The following is a 20,876-nucleotide window of genomic DNA, read 5'->3' as shown; positions in this document are numbered from 1 at the left end:
TCACCTTATTTATTTAACACATATAATGATACTAGTCTGTAAGTAGAGGCTGAACACATGCTTTGCATGATTTAATTCTCACCACAACCCTGTGAGGAAGATGTGCTATTACTGTATATATATAATATATATATTAATTACATATATAATATTAGTATATATACACTATATATACTAGGATATATATTATATACTAATATTATAGATATTATTGGTATTATATATTAATTAATTATTAATATAATTATTAATTAATATAATATATATATTAGTAATCTCTACACCCAACGTGGGGCTCAAACTTACGTCCCCAAAATCAAGAATCACGTGCTCTTCAGACTGAGCCAGTCAGGATCCCCTGTCATTCACATCTAATAGGAGTGAGGCACAGAGAGATTGAATGCCTCACCCAGGATCACACAGACCTGTGGTGAAGGTCTGCAGTCCTGCCTGCCTGAAGAATCTGGGCAGGACTCTGGCCTTTGCTGCTTCCTTCTTCTTCCTCTGAACTCCTCGGCTTCCTCCCTCCTCCTCCTCGTTCCACTCCCTGCCCCCCAGGCCAGAAAAAGACAGGATTTTATTTCACTGATGTCTTAAGCTCTCTCTAGCAAGAAGCTGGTTTATTTACCATATAAAGAATGGAGTGGGTTGTTTGTTCTGAAAGCTTTTCTTCTGCATTTCCCAAGAAAGACTGTGTTGATGTTAGCTGTGAGGCAAAAGTTTCACTTCTTCCACTGTCCACTCTGGAAGTGTCAGTGGAAAGAAAAAAAAAGCCAACCTCAAAGTAGGTTAGTAAATGCTTTATTCATTGTCCTCCTGAGGACGATAGCTGGGTAGCCCCGGAGACCGTCTTTCAGATTGTCCTGAAGAACAGCACTGAAGTTCGTTTGCTTACAGGGAATTGTATGTGACAGCGGAAGGGGTATACAAGCTTGCAAACAGTTCTCCAAATGACATGACAAAATATAATTTGTTTGGTTATAATATCTAACTAACTTCAGTTTCTGCCTCTCCAGGGAGTGGAGTTAAACCAGTCAGTCTGGAATTTTTTGTTCAGCCAGTGAAGTCATCTTCGTGAAGAGGTCTCCTGCTTCTCCCCCTAGGGAAGGTGACCTCGCCTGAAACCATCCTTTCTTTTCTTTTGCTAATAACTTCCTTGCCCCACCCTCTTTTCTGCAGAACTACTGTATACAACTCCTCAGACTTTTCTAGGTGGGACGTTGCTCAATTCAGGAATCATTGAATAAAGCCAATGTGATCTTCAAATGTACTCAGATGAATTTTTATTATTTAACAGGCTTAACCTATGTATTTAAAGGTTTCAATAGAGGATCCAGATGACTGAGAAACAACAGATTCTTCAGGGGCACATGGCTTGTTTGTAAGGACCTTGGGTCTCGATGGGGAACCGTGTCAAGGAGTCCTGATCACATCCTGTTTGCCTGAGGTCACCTTGATGTGCCAAAGTAGAAGGACAAAGTCTTTGTCCCTGTAGCAACAGATGTGTGTCACTGTGGAGTCACGACAGCCAACCCCCATATGTTGGGCAGCGGCAGGGACACAGGGGCTTACGATGGTCACTGCTCCTGATTTCCCAGGTGGGAGAAGGCAGGAGGCCAGCCCCAGACAACTTCTTTGTTGCTGCCAACAACAACAAAGTAGTTGGAAGTAGTCATGCTCTCGGTATCCTCCGGGGTAGCGTTAGTTGCTGAGGGTGAGGCTGATGTCTGAGTCTCGCGGGACGGTCTGGATCTCCATGTGGGAGCTGGGTGACTGCCACCAGCCAGCCTCAGCAGTTCCCAGAAGTCTTTTTGCACTAAAATTGCGGTAGGTGACTGTCAGCCTCCAATGACCATCTCAAGTGACCTCAAGGAGAAACCAAAACCGAGAACCAGAAAACCAGTTAAGTGGAGGCATACAGGCAATATTTTTGAACAGATAGGATAGAAACAATTCATTAAGATGACCTAAGGGTTTTCAGGTGTCTAAGTGAAAATCAGTAACCTTAATATTTATAACCAAACAAATTATACTTTGTCATGTCATTTGGAGAACTGTTTGCAAGCTTGTATACCCCTTCCGCTGTCACATACAATTCCCTGTAAGCAAACGAACTTCAGTTTAACATAAATCACTCCATTTGGGATCTGTTTCCTTTTAACAAGCCTTAGTGCAGGTGTATTCTATTGCTCAATTAGCAGTAGCTTTAAGCGCAAAAGACTGCAGCTTTGTAAAGCATTATCTTATAAAATGTAAAATGCAATCTACTCCATGCAGTTCTCTCCTTGAGTGATCGTGTTCCCAAATATTTCAGAGATTTCACTCTTCAGTCATTTAACAAGTATAGTTTGAGTAGAATCTCTTCTCTCTTTTCATTTCCAAATAAATCTATTTCCTATTTATTTCAAATCCTGGATCAAAGTTTACCCACCTGCTACCCTAGGATTCTTACATGTCCTCCAGGGCACTAAGAAAGGCCTTTCATCCATTTTCAGTATTTCCTACAGAATTTGTACTTAAAAAAATTTTTTTTAGTTTATTTATTTTGAGAGAGACACAGAGAGAGAGAGACAGAGACAGAGAGAGAAACCCAAGCAGGCTCTGAGATGTCAGCCCAGAGCCCGATGCAGAGCTTGAACCCACAGAACCGAAGATCATGACCTGAGCCAAAATCAAGAGTCAGACGCTTAACCAACTGAGCCACCGGGTGCCTCCAGAAATTGTACTTTTATGATAAGTTTGTACTCATTAACTAAAAAAAAAAAAAAAAAAAAAAGGTCTTTGCCTTCAAATGAAACAATCTATGACCCAAGTGACATTTCTGCAGATCAGAAGATCTCATTAGCATTCTTTAACTGAAATACATGGAAATGTCAATAGTTTATGACATGATAAAAGAAATTTGTTTGGAAGACGGACACTTTCAAAATGTGGAGTTAGTATGGGCAAATGATGTTTAGTGAGAAAACAGCCCCATGGCTGCATTGTCACCATAGCTATGTCTACTGTCCCTTTGCTATCACGGCTTCTAACTCAGGAAAGCTTGAGAAGCCCAGCATGCTACTGGAGCCAACTGCTCCACTGGGGACTCCCCAGAAGGCTGGGCAAATCGAAAGCATAGCTCCCTGCTGGGTTTGCCAACACTGCTGCCCAGAAAACTTGGATACACTCATCACAAGAGCAGCCACTAACTCAAGAGACAAGGGTTTGGAAAAGAGAAAGGAAGAAATTTATTTTGGGTGTCGTCAGCTGTGACAGGCTCAAGCCTTAACAACTGACCTCTCTACGGGCAAGAGGGACACCTAGAGTATTATAAGAAGAGGTTGGGGTGGGGGGACAGGCAAGAGGTCAGGCAGAGAGTTCAGTGATCATGGGTGGGGCTCAGTATGCGTTCAGTCCATTATTATGGATATAGTCTTCTAGGCATTCCATTGCTATCAGGGCTTTTCTGGTGTGGTGGTTGGAAAACGTCTTCAATGCCTCAAGAAAGTGTGGTGAGAAATAAACACAATGGGTTTCAGTTAGAGCATGAGTTAAGTGGTCTTGTCTATTTCTGGTTTTAACTGTTGTGGTCTGTAGTTGAGCAAGAGAGCTCCCTTGCCAACACAGTTGACAAGAAAAATTTTTCCTTCACCCTTTGAAGGTTCTTCTGGCTGGTTTAAGAATGAAATTGACAGGAGACATACTAACTGGAGAAAATCTAACTTAATTTTGTATGTACAGGAACCCTACACACATGAGAGATTCAAAGACAGAAAGGTAAAATGAGGTACGTGCCACCCTAAGCAAAGGAATGGGAGAGGGACCTAGGGATTCAAAAGTGCAGAGGGCAATTCACAGGCCAATAAGAAGAACAAAGGTTTGGAAATTAGATGTTTGCCTTGCCACACAGATGGATCACTCAGATAACATGTATCTCTGGTAATAACTCTTATTCTGAACAAGATCCCCAATTTAGATTTTTTTTTTGGGGGGGGAGAAAACCTAAATTTTTTTTTGTTAAATGATTACAAAGATAAAAAACAGTTATCATCTGAAGTACTTTGAGGACTTCATCTCGATTTTACTTGTTCTGTTACAGAAACTGACCTAAGACATTAGAAATTCAAGGATATAACCCAAGAGGTTATAAAGGAACAGATTGGTGAAACATGGTGGAAGGAGTAAAACTAGTCAGAAGTACTTGTGTTAGTAGTTATATGTGTGGCTAGGGTGTTTCCCAACAGGCGCCCTAAAGATATGTGAGTGAATTAATCTTGGTCCCAAGTTAGTAAAAAGACACTTGCCCCTGTGGAGAATGAGCAAATGCCAGGATTTCTCGGAGAGCTCTTTCTTTTTAAAGGGTGTCTTAGGTATTCTTAGCCCCTCAAGGGGTAGAATTTAGACTCAGCCCCTCCCCTTTTCCTCCAGTGTTCCTGTACCTTCAAGCACCTGTGTGCTGTCATCACATCCACCTGCAAGCTTATAGTGAAGGCAGGAACTGCAGGCCTGAACAGAGGGTCCCCATATACAGAAAGTTTGGGGGGGGGGGTGGTAAATGGAAATCTACAAATACCCTCTTGGTTAAATTAATGCATCTTTTAAAATAAAGATCATAGTTTCTTCTGCTGGTGACAACTTGTTGTCTCAGTATGGTCTGTTTCAAAAAAAAAAGGACGGGTTCAGGCAAGTTTTAGAGAAGGAAAAAGACTTTCATCAACATCCACTCCACAGTGGAAGAGGCACCAAGTTTTCTTCTATATTTATGACAATTCCGAAGCAGCATAAATCATTTTCAGTGGTGAGTATTTGCATCTCCAAACAGGCCAACAACTGTTGGTGTAGTATCTACCTCCATCCCATCTTTATAATCTCTTATTGAATCTTCTGTCCATGCTCCAGCCATGTTATATGGGCTGCACAGACTGAGAAAGACTTCCTTCTAGTCTCTCCAATGTAGCTTGGCCTTCTGCTGTTATACGGGATAATCTTTTTTTTTTTTTTTTCAACGTTTATTTATTTTTGGGACAGAGAGAGACAGAGCATGAACGGGGGAGGGGCAGAGAGAGAGGGAGACAGAATCAGAAACAGGCTCCAGGGTCCGAGCCATCAGCCCAGAGCCTGACGCGGGGCTCGAACTCACGGACCGCGAGATCGTGACCTGGCTGAAGTCGGACGCTTAACCGACTGCGCCACCCAGGCGCCCCAATCTTTTTTTTTTTAAACACATATTTATTTATTATTGAGAGACAGAGAGAGACAGAGCATGAGCAGGAGCAGAGAGAGGGAGAGACACAGAATCCGAAGCAGGCTCCAGGCTCTGAACTGTCAGCACAGAGCCCGACTCGGGGCTCAGATTCACAAACTGTGAGATCATGACCTGAGCCGAAGTCGGACGCCCAACTGACTGAGCCACCGGGTGCTCCTGGGATAATCCTCCTTCATAGATATAAAATGTAGGGATGTCCCCTGCCCTTGCTCATGTGCTTCTACATTATATTCTTCCTCATAATCATCTGAATCTTCATCCTCAGGATCTGGACACGAAGCCTGGCATTCACACATTGCAGTGAACGCTGCCTCCAACCCGGTTTATCATGAGGCACAAATCTAAATTCAGCAATAGGTTCAGTGTCCTCATCACTGTCTTCTTCATCAGCAACAGATTCTTTTGATTCTTCTCCCAATTTGGCATTCACTGTAACATACAAATGCTCATGGTGGATAGACTTTTAGGTCCCTGGATACCACATGCACACTAACGGCAGAGTATTCCAGTGAGAATCCTAATCAGAGCTATCTAACCAAGACATGCAGCTTTTGGTGTTGTCAGGGGTGCTAATGCAGAGGCCCTTCCCCAGCCTGGGGAATCTGACTATTGCTGCTGGAGCCCCTCCGCTGACTGGGGCTTCAGTAAACTGAAAAAAAAAAAAATGTTTTTAATGTTATTTATTTTTGAGGGGGAGAGAGACAGAGCATGAGCAGGGGAGGGGCAGAGAGAGCGAGGGAGAGACAGAATCTGAAGCAGGTTTCAGGCTCTGAGTTGTCTGCACAGAGCCCAGCGTGGGGCTCCAACTCACCAACGGTGAGATCATGACCTGAGCCGAAGTCAGATGCTCAACAGACTGACTGAGCCCCCCTGGCACCCCAGGGATGCGGTAAACTTTTGAGGAAGCTCATTGCAGCAGAGAGCTCAGAGACATAGGCTCAGTGGAGCACAGCAGCCCCTCAATTTAGATTTTTCTAGGTAGTTAAGGGAGGGGCAAAAGTGCCTCTTGAGCCTGCAGGATCTCAGTTGCCTTCAGCTCAGAATAATCTTCATGCCACAGTGATTCATCTTGGGGCCACCTGGCTGCGGCCTCTACGGTTTCTGAACTGTAACTTCCCTAAAGTTTCACACATTAAAATTTGAGCCGGTAGGTTGTTTCATCGCATTGGACTAGTCTGCTAGTCCCGGCAGTAGGTTAGTTTGGTCAAACTCATTTCAGGTGTATTCTCAAAGTTAGGCCTATGGTTCAATAATCACATGTTAAGTAAGAGGCATTTCTATGGAAACAAAAGAAAAACACCAGCTAATGGCTGGATCAACTGTTAAGCCAGTTTCTGAGTTGTTAGGGGAACCAGTGGAGGAAGCTTGTAAGTGTCAGATTCAAGGATCTTCAGATAGAGTGAGGGCAGGTGCTGGCAATCCGACGGAGCTGGTTTGTAGATCAGATGTCTCTAATGTTCTTTGAGCAACAGGCATGAAGATTGTCTATTCATGAGCTGTTATGGCAATTTCTCGGAAGTTTACATCACGGCATTTATATTTAGTTTGTAGGGCTTTTGGGAAAAGGGCAGTTTTAGTTTTCAAATGATTCCAAGTCAGAAAGGTGGGAGAAAAAGCCGAATGCTAGTTTGGAGAGTTGTAGCCAGCCATTGGAGGACACTAGAAGAAATCTAGGATTTCTAGTCTAGTTTATACTGAGTAGTATTAAAATGGAATATCTACAAGGATGTGTTTTTGAAACACTTTTTTCTCTATAATCATTTGTATCATTTTTTACCAAAATAGTCAAATTATCAATAATTTGTTTGCAAAATAATTTTAGTTTTAAGAAAGAACTTGGCCTGATTCCTTACATACATGCAGCAAGAATAATGGTTGACCATATAGACTGTTTAAAACCTGCTTTGCCGGGGCGCCTGGGTGGTGCAGTCGGTTAAGCGTCCGACTTCGGCCAGGTCACGATCTCGCCGTCCGGGAGTTCGAGCCCCGAGTCGGGCTCTGGGCTGATGGCTCAGAGCCTGGAGCCTGTTTCCAATTCTGTGTCTCCCTCTCTCTCTGCCCCTTGCCCATTCATGCTCTGTCTCTCTGTCCCAAAAATAAATAAACGTTGAAAAAAAAATAAAACTTGCTTTGCCTGGAGCACCGGGGTGGCTCAGTCGGTTGAGTGCCTGACTCTTGGCTCAAGTCATGATCCTGGGGTTGTGGGGTTGGGCTCCATGTTGAATGTGATGCCTGCTTAAGATTCTCTCTCTCTCTCTGTCTCCCCTGCTTGCATACTCTCTCTCTCTCTCAAATAAAAAAAATAATAATAAAAGCCTGCTTTGCTGGAACTTTTCATTAGATCTCTAGATTGAACTTTTAATAGTCTCTTGAAACTAGAAGCCAAGCCAAACACTTGCTATCAGATCTTGTCGTAAGATCTTTGAATGGGGATGAATTCCTCTCTTCTTTAAAAAAAAAATTGGTTTTTAATGTTCTTATTTATTTTTGAGAGAGAGAGAGAGACAGAGACAGAGTGCAAGTGGAGGAGGGGCAGAGACAGAAGGAGACACAGAATCCAAAGCAGACTCCAGGCTCTGAGTTGTCAGCACAGAGCCCGATGCGGGGCTCAAATCCATGAACTGCAAGATCAAGACCTGAGCCAAAGTCGGACACTTAACTGACTGAGCCAGCCACCCAGGCGCCCCTGAATTCCTCTCTACTTAAGGTCCGACAAACATGAGATTCTTGCTCCTGCCTGGAAGTGATCTCTACTCACTTGGTAAGGCTGCTGGGAACTCTGTAAGCAAAGTATCAGGCTGATATTTCCAAGAGGCTTTATTGGCTCCATAAAGTCAACATTAGCTACCTAAAGTTGTCTGGTCAGATCTGAGTCTATGCATGTCTCTCTCAAATAGAACATTCCAGTCAAAGCCCTGGCAATATAACCAGTGTTTCCAATTGTGTCCTGTCATAAAGAGAACAAATTCTTAGCTGGACTTATGTAAATAAATAGATCGCCACAAAAATATAAGAATACTCACTGAGAGTTTCTGAATTCTGGAGGGTTCAGGTAGAGAGAAAAGATAAATGTTTCCATTTGTCCACAAAGGTATATTTTATCTAATTGCTGTAAATCAGCTTAAGATGAACATTTTTCTTAAATCTGGAAAAAACAAAAACACTTTAAAAAATGTCAGCAATGTTTCAAATAAGAAGTCATAAAAAGTAAGATTATCTGCCTCAATTTATTTGCCCCTCCCCCGCCCCATGTTATTAATTCTTGTTCTGATTGAATCCGGTTTTTCTACTAGTTCTGGAAATTTTTACCTAGTTCAGTTTTATGATCTAAGATTATCAGAAACCTGTATTCAGAGGTTTTGTTTTGCTTTTTCATGAGTCTCACTGAAGATGAAGCACATTTGCAGGAAACTTACAAAGGCATGTTAGTGAAAGTATAACTGTCTGTAAATGATAGAAGACTTAAAAATGGCCATGGCTAAAGATCTCATTAGAGTTCATTACGATGCAGTTGACAAGGAAATTTGGTTATTTTTGTGACATACAGCACTTCAAGATAATAACACAAGCAGGACATCAGATTTCTAGATGTTTCATATAATTTTTTGGAACTTATTTTAATAACATATCTATATGAATATTATAAATGAATATTATAAAAAATGTGATATATTTAATATCACATATTTGACAATATTTCCCATGTAATTTAACATACCAAATAAGTCTCATTAGTTTAATTTCTCATAAAAAATTTTTTTGGAATGTTCCAGGGGCTCGCTGGAAAGTTTCAGCTAGATTGTGGTTAACAGACTCCATGTTAGAATTTGATTTTGGGAAGTATATATAAAAAAATATCAAAAGGTTTGAACATTCGATTAAATGGGATTACGGATCATTATGAAACAATATTTAATTATCTATTTAACCAAAGTGACAAGGAAAGATTTCAAAGGCAAAGGTCACATAGTTGTGAGCAAAATTTAGTTCCTTTAATATTAAGGCTAATGTTCTTAAGTAATCAAAGAGCAGGAGCACCTGGGTGGCTCAGTCGGTTGAGCATCCAACTTTGGCTCAGGTCATGGTCTCACAGCTCCGTGAGTTCAAGTCCTGAGTCGGGCTCTGTGCTGACAGCTCAGAGGCTGGAGCCTGCTTCAGATTCTGTGTCTCCCTCTCTTTCTGCCCCTCCCCTGCTCACACTCTGTTTCTATCTCTCAAAAATAAATAAAACATTAAATAAATAAATAAAATATTATAATATATATATGAAAGGATTTAAAGAAAAAAACTAAGTAATCAAAGAGCTAATAAATATAGGAATTATTTTGGCAAATGTAGAATCACTGTCTGCCTAAAAATAAAAATACTTCAATGGTAAAGAAAAACTTTTGTTTACAATTTTTTATGAAGAGCAGACCAGTGGTTCAAGAAAACTCTGTACATATAACAAAGAGAAAACAAAACTTTGTACCAGTGTACTTTTGATGTTAAAACTCATTTACTCACTTAAATTATCCTAATCTTTTTTTAAAGTTTATTTACTTATTTTGGAGCCGGGAGGTAGTTGTGGGGGAGGGCAGACAGAATCCTGAGCTGAAATCAAGAGTCAGATGCTTGGGGTGCCTGGGTGGCACAGTCGTTTAAGTGTCAGACTTTAACTCAGGTCATGAATTTGTCGTTCATGGGTTCTAGCCCCACATTGGGCTCTGTGGTGACAGCTCAGAGCCTGGAGCCTGCTTCAGATTCTGTGTCTCCCTCTCTATCTGCCCCTCGCCTGCTCATGCCCTGTCTCTCAAAAATAAATAAAGATTAAAAAAAAAAGAGATGCTTAACCGACTAGTCACCCAGGTTCCCTTAAATTATCCTAATCTTAGCCAGTACTGAGCACACATAACATTTCTTTCCGAAGATTCTTTCTCCATAAACCTACAACAATTTTTTTAAATACATTTAGATTTTGTCCTAAATTTTCCCTCTTTAAAATAATCAGCCTTACTTTAGGACAAAACTATTTTTTCCCCCTCAACAAATATATATTTTTATTCCTCATGCTTTTTCTTACCAAAAACATGTATCTTACTTTTCTTGCATAGAGTTGTTTCCCTTATTATTTCTAGTAGTCATAATTACATTTATTAGAATTCTTAATGCTTAGCAACCTTAATAGCTAGTGAAAACTATGTAATAAGCAACTTTGAACTGTGAGCAGAATTCTTTAGATTGACAAATTTATTAATACATTTCATAATTTTTAGAAACATTTTTATAGTACCATCTTTTTTTAAAATGTTGATTATTTAGAGAGAGAGAGAGAGAGAGAGAGCGAGCACGTGTGCATGTGAGCTGGGGAGGGGGAAAGAGAGAGGGAGAGAGGGAATCCCAAGCAGGCTCCAGACTATCAATGCAGGGCCCGACACAAGGCTCAATCCCATGAACCCAACCATGAGACCATGACCTGATTTGAAATCAAGAGTTGGATGCCACCCAGGTGCCCCAGTACAATCTTTCAATAAAGCATAAAACACATTTACTAACAGACTCAAATTTGTCTTTAGTTTCTTTATAAGACAAAAATAGATAAACATATATTCATTATTTTATCTTTTTTACATTTTTAATTTACTTGTTCTTAACAACTATGTTTAGACCACCTATGAAACTTCATGAGGCATTAGACAAAGTCAACCATTATATTGTTTTGTTTTGTTTTGTTTTGTTTTTTGGACAAATTTTGCAACAGAGATACTATGAACTTATGTGACTTAAAAAAAAAAAGTTTATGTTGAGAGAGAGTGTGTGTGCATGCATGCACATCAGGGAGGGACAGAGAGAGAGAAGGAGAGAGGGAATGCTAAGTAGGCTACATGCTGTCAGTGAGGTGCCTGACTCGGGGCTGGATCTCACAAACCGTGAGATCATGACCTAGGCAGAAACCAAGAGTTGGACCCTTAACCCACTGAGTCACCCAGGTGCCCTGGACTTATGTGACTTTTAATAAACAAGAGCAGAATAAAACTTTTATATTTAATGCTGATAACTCTAAAGATATGTCTATTTTAATTAAACCAACAACCTTAAATTAGCTTTAATATTGAATATTTTCCTGGATCATGTGAACTCGAAAGACATTTGGGTTAGTTTCTATCTTTCTGAGTTTTAGAATGCTCAGTCCTTACAAGTGTGTGCCTTCAAACCAACTAAATAAAGCTGTTTTACAAATTAATTTTAGCAATACCATCCAGAGGTAGAAAAAATATCTCACGTTTACAGCATACGTGGACACACACACACACACACACAAAATACACAGACAAGATGTATACAAAATCTTAATTTTGTTTCTACTAATATTTGTGGAGAAGACATTGCAGGCCCAATTTTAAAATACTTTTCTCTATTTTTTTTTTCTTCAGTCTCAAGAGATTGTGGGCTGTATTTACATTTCAAAGACATGATAAAGAATTATCATTTCAAGGGACAGAGAAAGAATGTAAAAACTTTATTCTTGAGTTTCTAGGTAATTGTTATTTAAAATTTACTTTTTTGTTTTTTAAAGTACAGAACAATTTTGTTCCAATATCCTCATCTTTTATAATATCTACAAACGTTTTGAGAGGAATAGGCAAGGTTTGAGATTGGTAAAGATAGGTGGGCTTTAACTTGTTTCTAGAGTTGTATTTCTGGTTTTATAGAGAGTTGTAAAATAAAGACAGCTGTTCCTAATTCCCCAAAGACCTGGATTACAGCCTGACTATCAAGGGATTGGCCCACCTTTTTTTTAACTGAATTTGCTTCTTTATATCAGGGAGAATTTTAACTAAAATGGGAACCAAAATATTTATGCCTCTGTAAAATCTGTATAAAGCATTTTTAACAAAAGCCTTTTTTTTCTGGGTACACAATTTAACCTTGGTTTCTATTAGCCCCTGAATATTGCAGACCATGTTTAGGAGGACCTTGGAGAAATTTTGGTCGTCTATTTCCTCGGTGAAGGGAAGGTTGTGAATATAGTAAAATAATCTCTCTAATTAGTCTCTAATTTGGTGTGATCTTTTGAAAGTAGAGGTAAAATGGCTTTATAATTTAAAAGATCTGCTGCAGTCCAGGAGACACAGATTTTTTTTTCATGGTGGTGGGGTGGGGGGGTGGGCGTGCGTCTAGGATACACCGGTAACTGACATCGTGTAGGAATGTCTAAAGCAGGCAGAACCTGATTATAGAATCCTGAAAGGTAAGAGCAAAGCAAGCCTTATCGCCAGTCTTGGATGCTTTTGTTAAAGTTATTTTCTGGCTTTCAACATTTATGTGAGCGACTTATAAGAATCTAGAGATTAGGCCAGAGTAATCTTTGTAAATTTTATAGGAAAAGGAAGTTAAAATAGGCAGGTGATATATATAAAAAAATCATATATATATATATATATAGAGAGAGAGAGAGAGAGAGAGAGAGAGCCAATTTAAATGATCCATCAGCCAGCCATTGGCAAATAGCATCTACTAATAGCAACTCAAACCAATAAGGCTCTTAATGGCTAAACAAGATATGCAAGAGGTGTCCAAAGAGGGCCTCATGATCCAAAAGTTTATTTTAAGAAAGCAAAGGCCTTCACTGCATAGGCAGTGAGGATGGTCTACTGAAAATGGTGTCTTTGGTCTCCCACGAAAATGTGAGATGCCTCCAGCCTCAGACCCATTAATCTGTGACACCCTATGTGGGGAATAAGCTTAGGAATTCCTTGAGCCTGCACTGATGGGTTAACAGGGCATAAAGAATCACAAAGTCATAGGATGCTCACACCCAAACTTGGGTGAACAAGATTAGGCAAATAAGGATAGAGTGGATGGGGGGGCAAAGACCCCCAGGAGAGAAGCGGGGGCAAAGGCCCCAATACAAAGGTATATGAGGTAAGCAAGATTAGGTATTCAGGTAGAAAACGCCCTCCATGGCACAAAAACAGACACATAGACCAATGGAATAGAATAGAAACTCCAGAACTAGACCCACAAACGTATGGCCAACTCATCTTTGACAAAGCAGGAAAGAACATCCAATGGAAAAAAGACAGCCTCTTTAACAAATGGTGCTGGGAGAACTGGACAGCAACATGCAGAAGGTTGAAACTAGACCACTTTCTCACACCATTCACAAAAATAAACTCAAAATGGATAAAGGACCTGAATGTGAGACAGGAAACCATCAAAACCTTAGAGGAGAAAGCAGGAAAAGACCTCTCTGACCTCAGCCATAGCAATCTCTTACTCGACACATCCCCAAAGGCAAGGGAATTAAAAGCAAAAGTGAATTACTGGGACCTTATGAAGATAAAAAGCTTCTGCACAGCAAAGGAAACAACCAACAGAACTAAAAGGCAACCAACGGAATGGGAAAAGATATTCGCAAATGACATATCGGACAAAGGGCTAGTATCCAAAATCTATAAAGAGCTCACCAAACTCCACACCCGAAAAACAAATAACCCAGTGAAGAAATGGGCAGAAAACATGAATAGACACTTCTCTAAAGAAGACATCCGGATGGCCAACAGGCACATGGAAAAGATGTTCAGCGTCACTCCTTATCAGGGAAATACAAATCAAAACCACACTCAGGTATCACCTCACGCCAGTCAGAGTGGCCAAAATGAACAAATCAGGAGACTATAGATGCTGGAGAGGATGTGGAGAAACGGGAACCCTCTTGCACTGTTGGTGGGAATGCAAATTGGTGCAGCCGCTCTGGAAAGCAGTGTGGAGGTTCCTCAGAAAATTAAAAATAGACCTCCCCTATGACCCAGCAATAGCACTGCTAGGAATTTATCCAAGGGATACAGGAGTACTGATGCATAGGGCCACTTGTACCCCAATGTTCATAGCAGCACTCTCAACAATAGCCAAAGTATGGAAAGAGCCTAAATGTCAATCCACTGATGAATGGATAAAGAAATTGTGGTTTATATACACAATGGAGTACTACGTGGCAATGAGAAAAAATGAAATATGGCCTTTTGTAGCAACGTGGATGGAACTGGAGAGTGTGATGCTAAGTGAAATAAGCCATACAGAGAAAGACAGATACCATATGGTTTCACTCTTATATGGATCCTGAGAAACTCAACAGAAACCCATGGGGGAGGGGAAGGAAAAAAAAAAAAAAGAGGTTAGAGTGCAAGAGAGCCAAAGCATAAGAGACTCTTAAAAACTGAGAACAAACTGAGGGTTGATGGGGGGTGGGAGGGAGGAGAGGGTGGGTGATGGGTATTGAGGAGGGCACCTTTTGGGATGAGCACTGGGTGTTGTATGGAAACCAATTTGTCAATAAATTTCATATAAAAAAAGAAAAAAATAAATAAAAAAAATAAATCTCTTAATCAACTAAAAAAAAAAAAGAAAGAAAGAAAACGCCCTCCAATTTAGTGCTATAGAAGAAAGCTGCTTTCACAGAAAGGAAGGACCAAATTAGGTTAAACAGGTAAATAGGGCTATAGGCCACTGCAGGGTGAAGCTGCCCAGAGTGGAGCTAATTAGCAAAAGAAAGGTGCCTTGTTGACCCTGCTGTTACAGGCTTTATCTGTCTTATCCCTCAGGCTGGCTAAGATGCACAGAAGTGGAGCCTCATGTCTGCTGTTAACATTCATCTGCCCGGTGCCAGGATTTTGGTTTATATTGACCCAAACCCCTAATACCATATATCTTCAAAACCCCCTTTCCCTCATGCCCACGAATTAATGTTCACAGATTCATTGTCTCCTTGTACATGCCCATCACGTTTGTAAGCCTTCTGATCTTAATAAATATGGAGCAAGGACCCTTATACAGGGCTCTTGTCTTTTCCCAGACATTAGCCATCTCTTGCATTTTAATTCTGTGCCCACTCTCTTGCTGGACAAGAGAGAACTTTAGACCCAGAGTCTACAACAACCATACAGATGCTTGTAGAATGAGACTTTCTAGCACTACCAAGCAACAAAGGTTGAGGCGACAAAAGTTCCTATGAGCTAGAATCTCTTATGATAAACACCCCTAAGAGCTGGCACAGCCAGAGAGAGAGAGAGAGAGAGAGAGAGAGAGAGAGAGAGAGAGAGATTCTTGGATCCCCAGTCTATTCAACTAGCCATGAAGGTACACCCTGGTAAGTACCTGTGGGTAAGTACACTCTCCAGGTGGCAGAGACCAAAGAGAATATTCTCGCTGGTCACAAAGCCAAGCTCTCAGGACATAGAACAAGACTAATGGAAAAATCTAACAGCTTTAGCTAAGCCTTGGATCCAAACTAATACCTAGGAGGGATATGCCACATGGTTGGGATTATATGTTGCTTTACCATGGACCTCATTGCATGGAAGTTTTCTTGAAGTTGGTGGGTGATCTAGTGTCAATCTAGATCTAGTGTCATTCTGTGGCCAATATATCCTACCACGGGAGTCTTCTTGAGGTGGCGAGTGCTCTAACAGCTTTTAAGTGTTCAATCTATGCCCACTAATTTTGGAGCTTTAACTTCCAAGATGTCCCTTAGCAACAGATGACAAGCAACATAAAAGACACAACAAAGGAAAACAAAGACCATCTCTGGGAGGAAGTGGACCAGTAACCAAACAGTATTCTAGCAAATTTAACCAAAGAGTCGCCAGACCCAAGAGACTGGTTCCACAAATATTTTCTCCTGCTAATCTAGACTTAGAAAAAGGACTCTGACCATTTTGCTCCATTGCCCTCCATAGATAGAGGTTCTGGGAGGCTGACACGGTAAGAAATCTTACCTTCTGCTGGCTCTATGTTAGATGCCCCAGGGTCCCTCAGCTGCAGCAGTATCAGAGTGAGCTATGCCCAGCGAGTTAAAGTGTCCTACTGACTATGCCAGAGGTCAGGGAGCAAGAATTCCTGTCCCCTCAAGGTGCGTCTAACTGGACTAAGGAGCAGATTGACAGACAGGTTAATAGCAGAAAACTGAGTTTAATAGTGTTTGTATGGAGAATCCACACAGACATGGAAATTCCAGAGTCAGGCGAAATCAAGTATATATGTCATTCTGTACCAAGGAGAAGGGGGCAGTGGTCTGGGACTTTAGAGGAAAGAAGCGCACTTCTTCACAGGGCAGTAAGAAGCATGTTTGGTAATTAGAAGTCTGACCTGCCAGACAGATGGGTCACTCAGATAACATTTATCTCAGCTAATGACCCTTATTCTGAGAAAGATCCCCAATTATGTAGTTTAGGGAGGGGCAAAAGTTTCTCTCGAGTCCCCTAGGGTCTCTATTGCCTTCAACTCAGAATAATCTTCTGGCCACAGTGGCCCATCTTGAGGAAGTCTGCCCTCTGCCCCTAGAATAATAGAAATTATCACCCTACTTTATCACTAACTGAGGTTATTGTAACTGGTAGTGCATATGCAGCAGGTTCCCTGAACCCTCTCTTCCAGGAGCCCTTCACCCTGGGAAGACTGGGGACCCTCATGGGGAAGCTGTGATCCTGGGGAGCTATTAACACGGCACCAAGAGGCTAACTGCCCTTTTCCCTGGGGTGCTGCTCCCGTGTCTTTGCAGAGATAGGTTAGTATCATTTCCTTCTCTGTTTTTTCATAACGCTCAATAATTAGAACCCCAGTTCATTGAAGGACCTCAAGAAGTATGCGTTAAGGCTGCTCCATGCCAGGCGTTTCTTTCTTTCTTTCTTTCTTTCTTTCTTTCTTTCTTTCTTTCTTTCTTTCTTTCTTTCTTTCTTTCTTTCTTTCTTTCTTTCTTTCTTTCTCTCTCTCTCTCTCTCTCTCTCTCTCTCTCTCTCTCTCTTTCTTTCTTTCTTTTTCTTTCATGTTTATTTATTTTTGGGGGGAGGGGCAGAGAGAAGGAGACATAGAATCTGAAGCAGGCTCCAGGCTCTGAGCTGTCAGCACAGAGCCGGACGTGGGGCTCTAACTCACATGAGATTGTGACCTGAGCTGAAGTTGGAGGCTTAATCCATTGATTCCCCCCAGGTGCCCCCAGGCTTTGCTTTAAATTCAAGGGTTACAGAAATGGTTGCCACACCCATCCTCTGGAAGCTCCCGGCCTAATGGGAAATATCTGTGTCCTCCTAATTACAAAATGATTAACGGAATCCTATAGTAGTGGTTGGAGTAAGACGTTAACACACAGGAAGTAGTAAAACATTTGGGAGGGAAGGTGGTGACAGAAAGCTGGGAGGAGATGACCTTTGAACTGGCCCATTCATGGCTAAGAGAGGTAGGAGGAGAAAGGATTCTGGTTTTATTCTAAAATCATTGACGGAGGGGAGATGTTGTCCCTCGTGATGTTGTCCCTTGATTAATCATTCCAAGTTTTGGGCTGCTTTTCCCAAGCCTGCAGATTTCTTAAACTTTCATGCCACTGGCGCCTTGTTCTCGGATGCAGTGGTTCCCCAAATTTGGTGATCAGGGCCAGCAACATCAGTAACATCTAGGACTGGGTTAGAAATGCAAATTCTGGGGCCCCTAACTGAACTGGAAACTGTTGGGATTTCACACGACACAGGCTCCAGGCTGACAGCCACAGCCGTAACACACCCAGAAGTTTGGGGGGTGGATCAGAGGCTGAGAATGATCCGGATTGTTTCTGGTGGTTGGACCTGGAAGGCACTGGATAACCCTGTCCAGGTTTCTGCCTCGGCCTCCGCGTGCAGGGTTCCACAGGGACGGTCACGGAAAGTCCGTGAGGGTTGAGCTTTTCCAGCAAATAGGCGATCCCACAGGTCCCTGAACTTGACTCCTTTGCCCCCCAAGGAGCCTTAGCTAAGCAGCCTCGGGGCCGGCTGAGGGCTACTTCTGGCCACGTGAGTTTCGCACTTGAGCGATGCAGCCCTCCTGGGGTGTGCGGACCCGCCCGGGACCACAGCCACTCCCACGCCTAGTGGGGAGGGCGCCTTCTTCCAGACAGCGAGGTCAGGTGACAGAGGCCGCGCTTACTTAGCGGGAGCCGCGGAAGAACGAGCGCGCAGAGCGGCCGACGGGGCGGAGGGCGGCGCGCGGACATGCGCCCCTCGGCGCCTCCCGCGCTCCCCGCGCTCCCCGCGCTCCCCGCGCTCGGGCTGGCGCTCCCGCCGCTGCTGCTGCTGCTGCTGCTGCCGCCCGCACCCCGCGCCGCCTACCGCGCGCCGCGCTTCGACCCCACCTGGAAGTCCCTGGACGCCCGGCCGCTGCCCGCCTGGTTCGACCAGGCCAAGTTCGGCATCTTCGTCCACTGGGGGGTGTTCTCCGTGCCCAGTTTCGGGAGCGAGTGGTTCTGGTGAGCGCGCCCCCCTCCGTCGGCCCCGACTCCGCCTTCGGCCCCCGGCCTGCAGCCGCCGCCCAGCCCGCGCCCCTGCCTGCTTGCTTGGTCCCGGGTCCCCTTCGCCCGCCGCCGTTGCAGCGGCACTTCCGGGTGTTGACTGTGTAATTCGCTGTGTCTACTTGGACCCACGTGGACTTTTCCTCCGTGCGGCCGCGGGAGTCGTCGGGCAGCGCCGGCCGCTCGGCTTCTCGGCGGTCGCAGGGCCCCAGCCCTAATGATCACGTTCTAACCGCCGAGCCGCTGAAGCGGCAGATCCTCGTGCAGTTGTGTGGGTCTTGGGCCTAAAGTGTCGGTGGAGACCCACTCGAGGTCCCAACACGGTTCTGCCCTACAGCACGGTTAAAACACACATTGTGCGTATGTGAAACTTACGTTTATTCGGACAGGCACTGGCCCTTTAATGTTAAAATGTTACCCTGTGTGGCTCTAGGAATTAAAAAAAAAAAGGTTCTAGAATGTTACCCTAAAAAAACTCCCTTATTATTAATAGACTATTCTGTAAAAAGTGCTGCACAAAAAAAAATTGCTCTTTAGATTTTACCTTGAGATCTAAGTAAAAATGTGCGTGTCGTCTCTTACAACTTTGAACTGTTTCCCATACCTTTCCTGAGTAAGTACTTCGGTGTTAAGTTCTTCAAGATAGAAGTGTTGTCAAATACATACACATAAAGTGCTGCACACATATATAATGTATTACATAAGAAAATAAATGAGTATTTACCTCTATTTTATACTGTATACCTAGTATGCATCAAATTTAATATATACAATATGTAGTACAGTAGAGTATAAACTATATATTAACATTGTACCACTTTCAACAAAGAGCTTGACTTTTTAGGTTTATTTCTTTCCTTTATTATTTATTTATTTGTCATTTCCTTTGCTGCTTTTTCATAATGCTCAATAATTAGAACCCCGGTTCATTGAAGGACTTCAACAAGTATGCATTAAGTGCTGCTCTGTGTACTTAGAGAGAGATGGAGAGCAGAGAGAGACAGAGAGAGAAAGAGAGGGAGACAGAATCCCAAGCAGCCTCCCCCCTGCAAGTGCGGAGTCCAGCCTGGGGCTTGATCTCATGAACCCTGAGATCATAACCTGAGGTGAAATCAAGAGCCCCGACTGAGCCACCAGGCGCCCCAAGCAGTAACCTTTCTTATTAAGTTAGGCCGATTGATGTAAAAGAACATTGTAAGCTACAGGGTGCTATTCGTATACTCTTTTGAAATCTGCTGGTAAAACAAGGGACTCCTTTTCCCCATATTGTGTATTACCAGATACATTTACTTCAGGATATTATATATCTTTGTAAGTTTTGTGCTGTAAGACATTTTGAGTTTATTTTTGAAATGTTTCAGATTAGTATAAACTAACCGATTTTCTTCCTTTCATATTAAGATGTAATAATTTATACTTTATCATTTTGTTCACCCAGGAGTGTTTGGTAAATATATATCTGGTGCTGGAAGAGGATTTGATGCTCTACCAAAAATACCTAGTTTTGAGTCATATTGCTCTTTGCAGTGGTTAACTTTTCATTTTCTACAAACACACACAGAATTGTTTGTTTTGACCTAGAAGGATAAAGATACTGCTCATATAAAACTAACTAGAGGGCGCCTGGGTGGCTCAGTCGGTTGGGCGTCCGACTTCGGCTCAGGTCATGATCTCGAGATCCGTGAGTTCAAGCCCCGCATCGGGCTCTGTGCTGACAGCTCAGAGCCTGGAGCCTGTTTCAGATTCTGTGTCTCCCTCTCTCTGACCCTCCCCCGTTCATGCTCTGTCTCTCTCTGTCTCAAAAAACAAAAAACAAACAAAAAAAAAAACTAACTAGAATGTGGGGCACCTGGATGGCTCAGTCGGTTAAAGGACCAACTTCAGCTCAGGTCATGATCTCATGGTGTGTGAGTTGAGCCCTGTGTCAGGCTCTGTGCTGACGGCTCAGGTTTCAGGTTCTGTGTCTCCCTCGCTCCCTGCCCCTCCCCCGCTTGTGCTCTGTCTCAAAAATGAATAAACATTAAAAACAAAAAAAAGAAACCTAACTGGAATATATTTCAGATGGTCTGGAAGTACATTAAGCCTGTAGAAGATTCTTTAATTACCTATGGTTTCCCTTTGTGTTCCCTCTAAACCTCTGCTCTGCCCTCCAATTTGACTCAGGACAGTCAATGGTAGAGACGAATATATCTGACTGTCCTTAATGGCAATTCAAATCCAGATATAAATGATGGACTCTTTACAGTAAGTGCCTCTTTTCACCTCTATTAGTATGAAATTTGAAAAGTAACTCGAGACTATAGTAGAGAATGCAGGCTCAAATTAAACAGTGCT

General features: G+C 42.4%; 1 protein-coding gene and 1 long non-coding RNA gene across 3 annotated transcripts in view; one reads left to right on the top strand and one right to left on the bottom strand.

Annotated features, from left to right (window-relative positions):
- Positions 1-327: 327 nt before the first annotated feature.
- Positions 328-20,876, bottom strand: part of LOC122490050 — a 21,390-nt gene continuing 841 nt past the window's right edge. Inside the window, exons 2-3 of the long non-coding RNA XR_006299071.1 lie at positions 475-480; positions 328-339 (exon numbers count right to left, since the gene is read on the bottom strand). This is a non-coding gene — a long non-coding RNA (uncharacterized LOC122490050). The remainder of the gene's footprint in view (positions 340-474; positions 481-20,876) is intronic.
- The window catches only part of FUCA2 (alpha-L-fucosidase 2), a 19,875-nt gene continuing 17,044 nt past the window's right edge, over positions 18,046-20,876 (top strand). Inside the window, exon 1 of one of the 2 annotated variants that reach the window (XM_043592499.1) lies at positions 18,046-18,500. In XM_043592499.1, the coding sequence (XP_043448434.1) occupies positions 18,247-18,500 (254 nt within the window). In that variant the 5' untranslated portion in view covers positions 18,046-18,246. The remainder of the gene's footprint in view (positions 18,501-20,876) is intronic. The other variant, XM_043592500.1, reaches the window with a different exon arrangement.

Source organism: Prionailurus bengalensis, chromosome B2 (genome assembly GCF_016509475.1).
Source record: "Prionailurus bengalensis isolate Pbe53 chromosome B2, Fcat_Pben_1.1_paternal_pri, whole genome shotgun sequence".
Classification (NCBI taxonomy): Eukaryota; Metazoa; Chordata; class Mammalia; order Carnivora; family Felidae; genus Prionailurus; species Prionailurus bengalensis.
The sequence above is the reverse complement of the archived record's forward strand: the minus strand, read 5'-3'. Positions and strand labels throughout refer to the sequence as shown.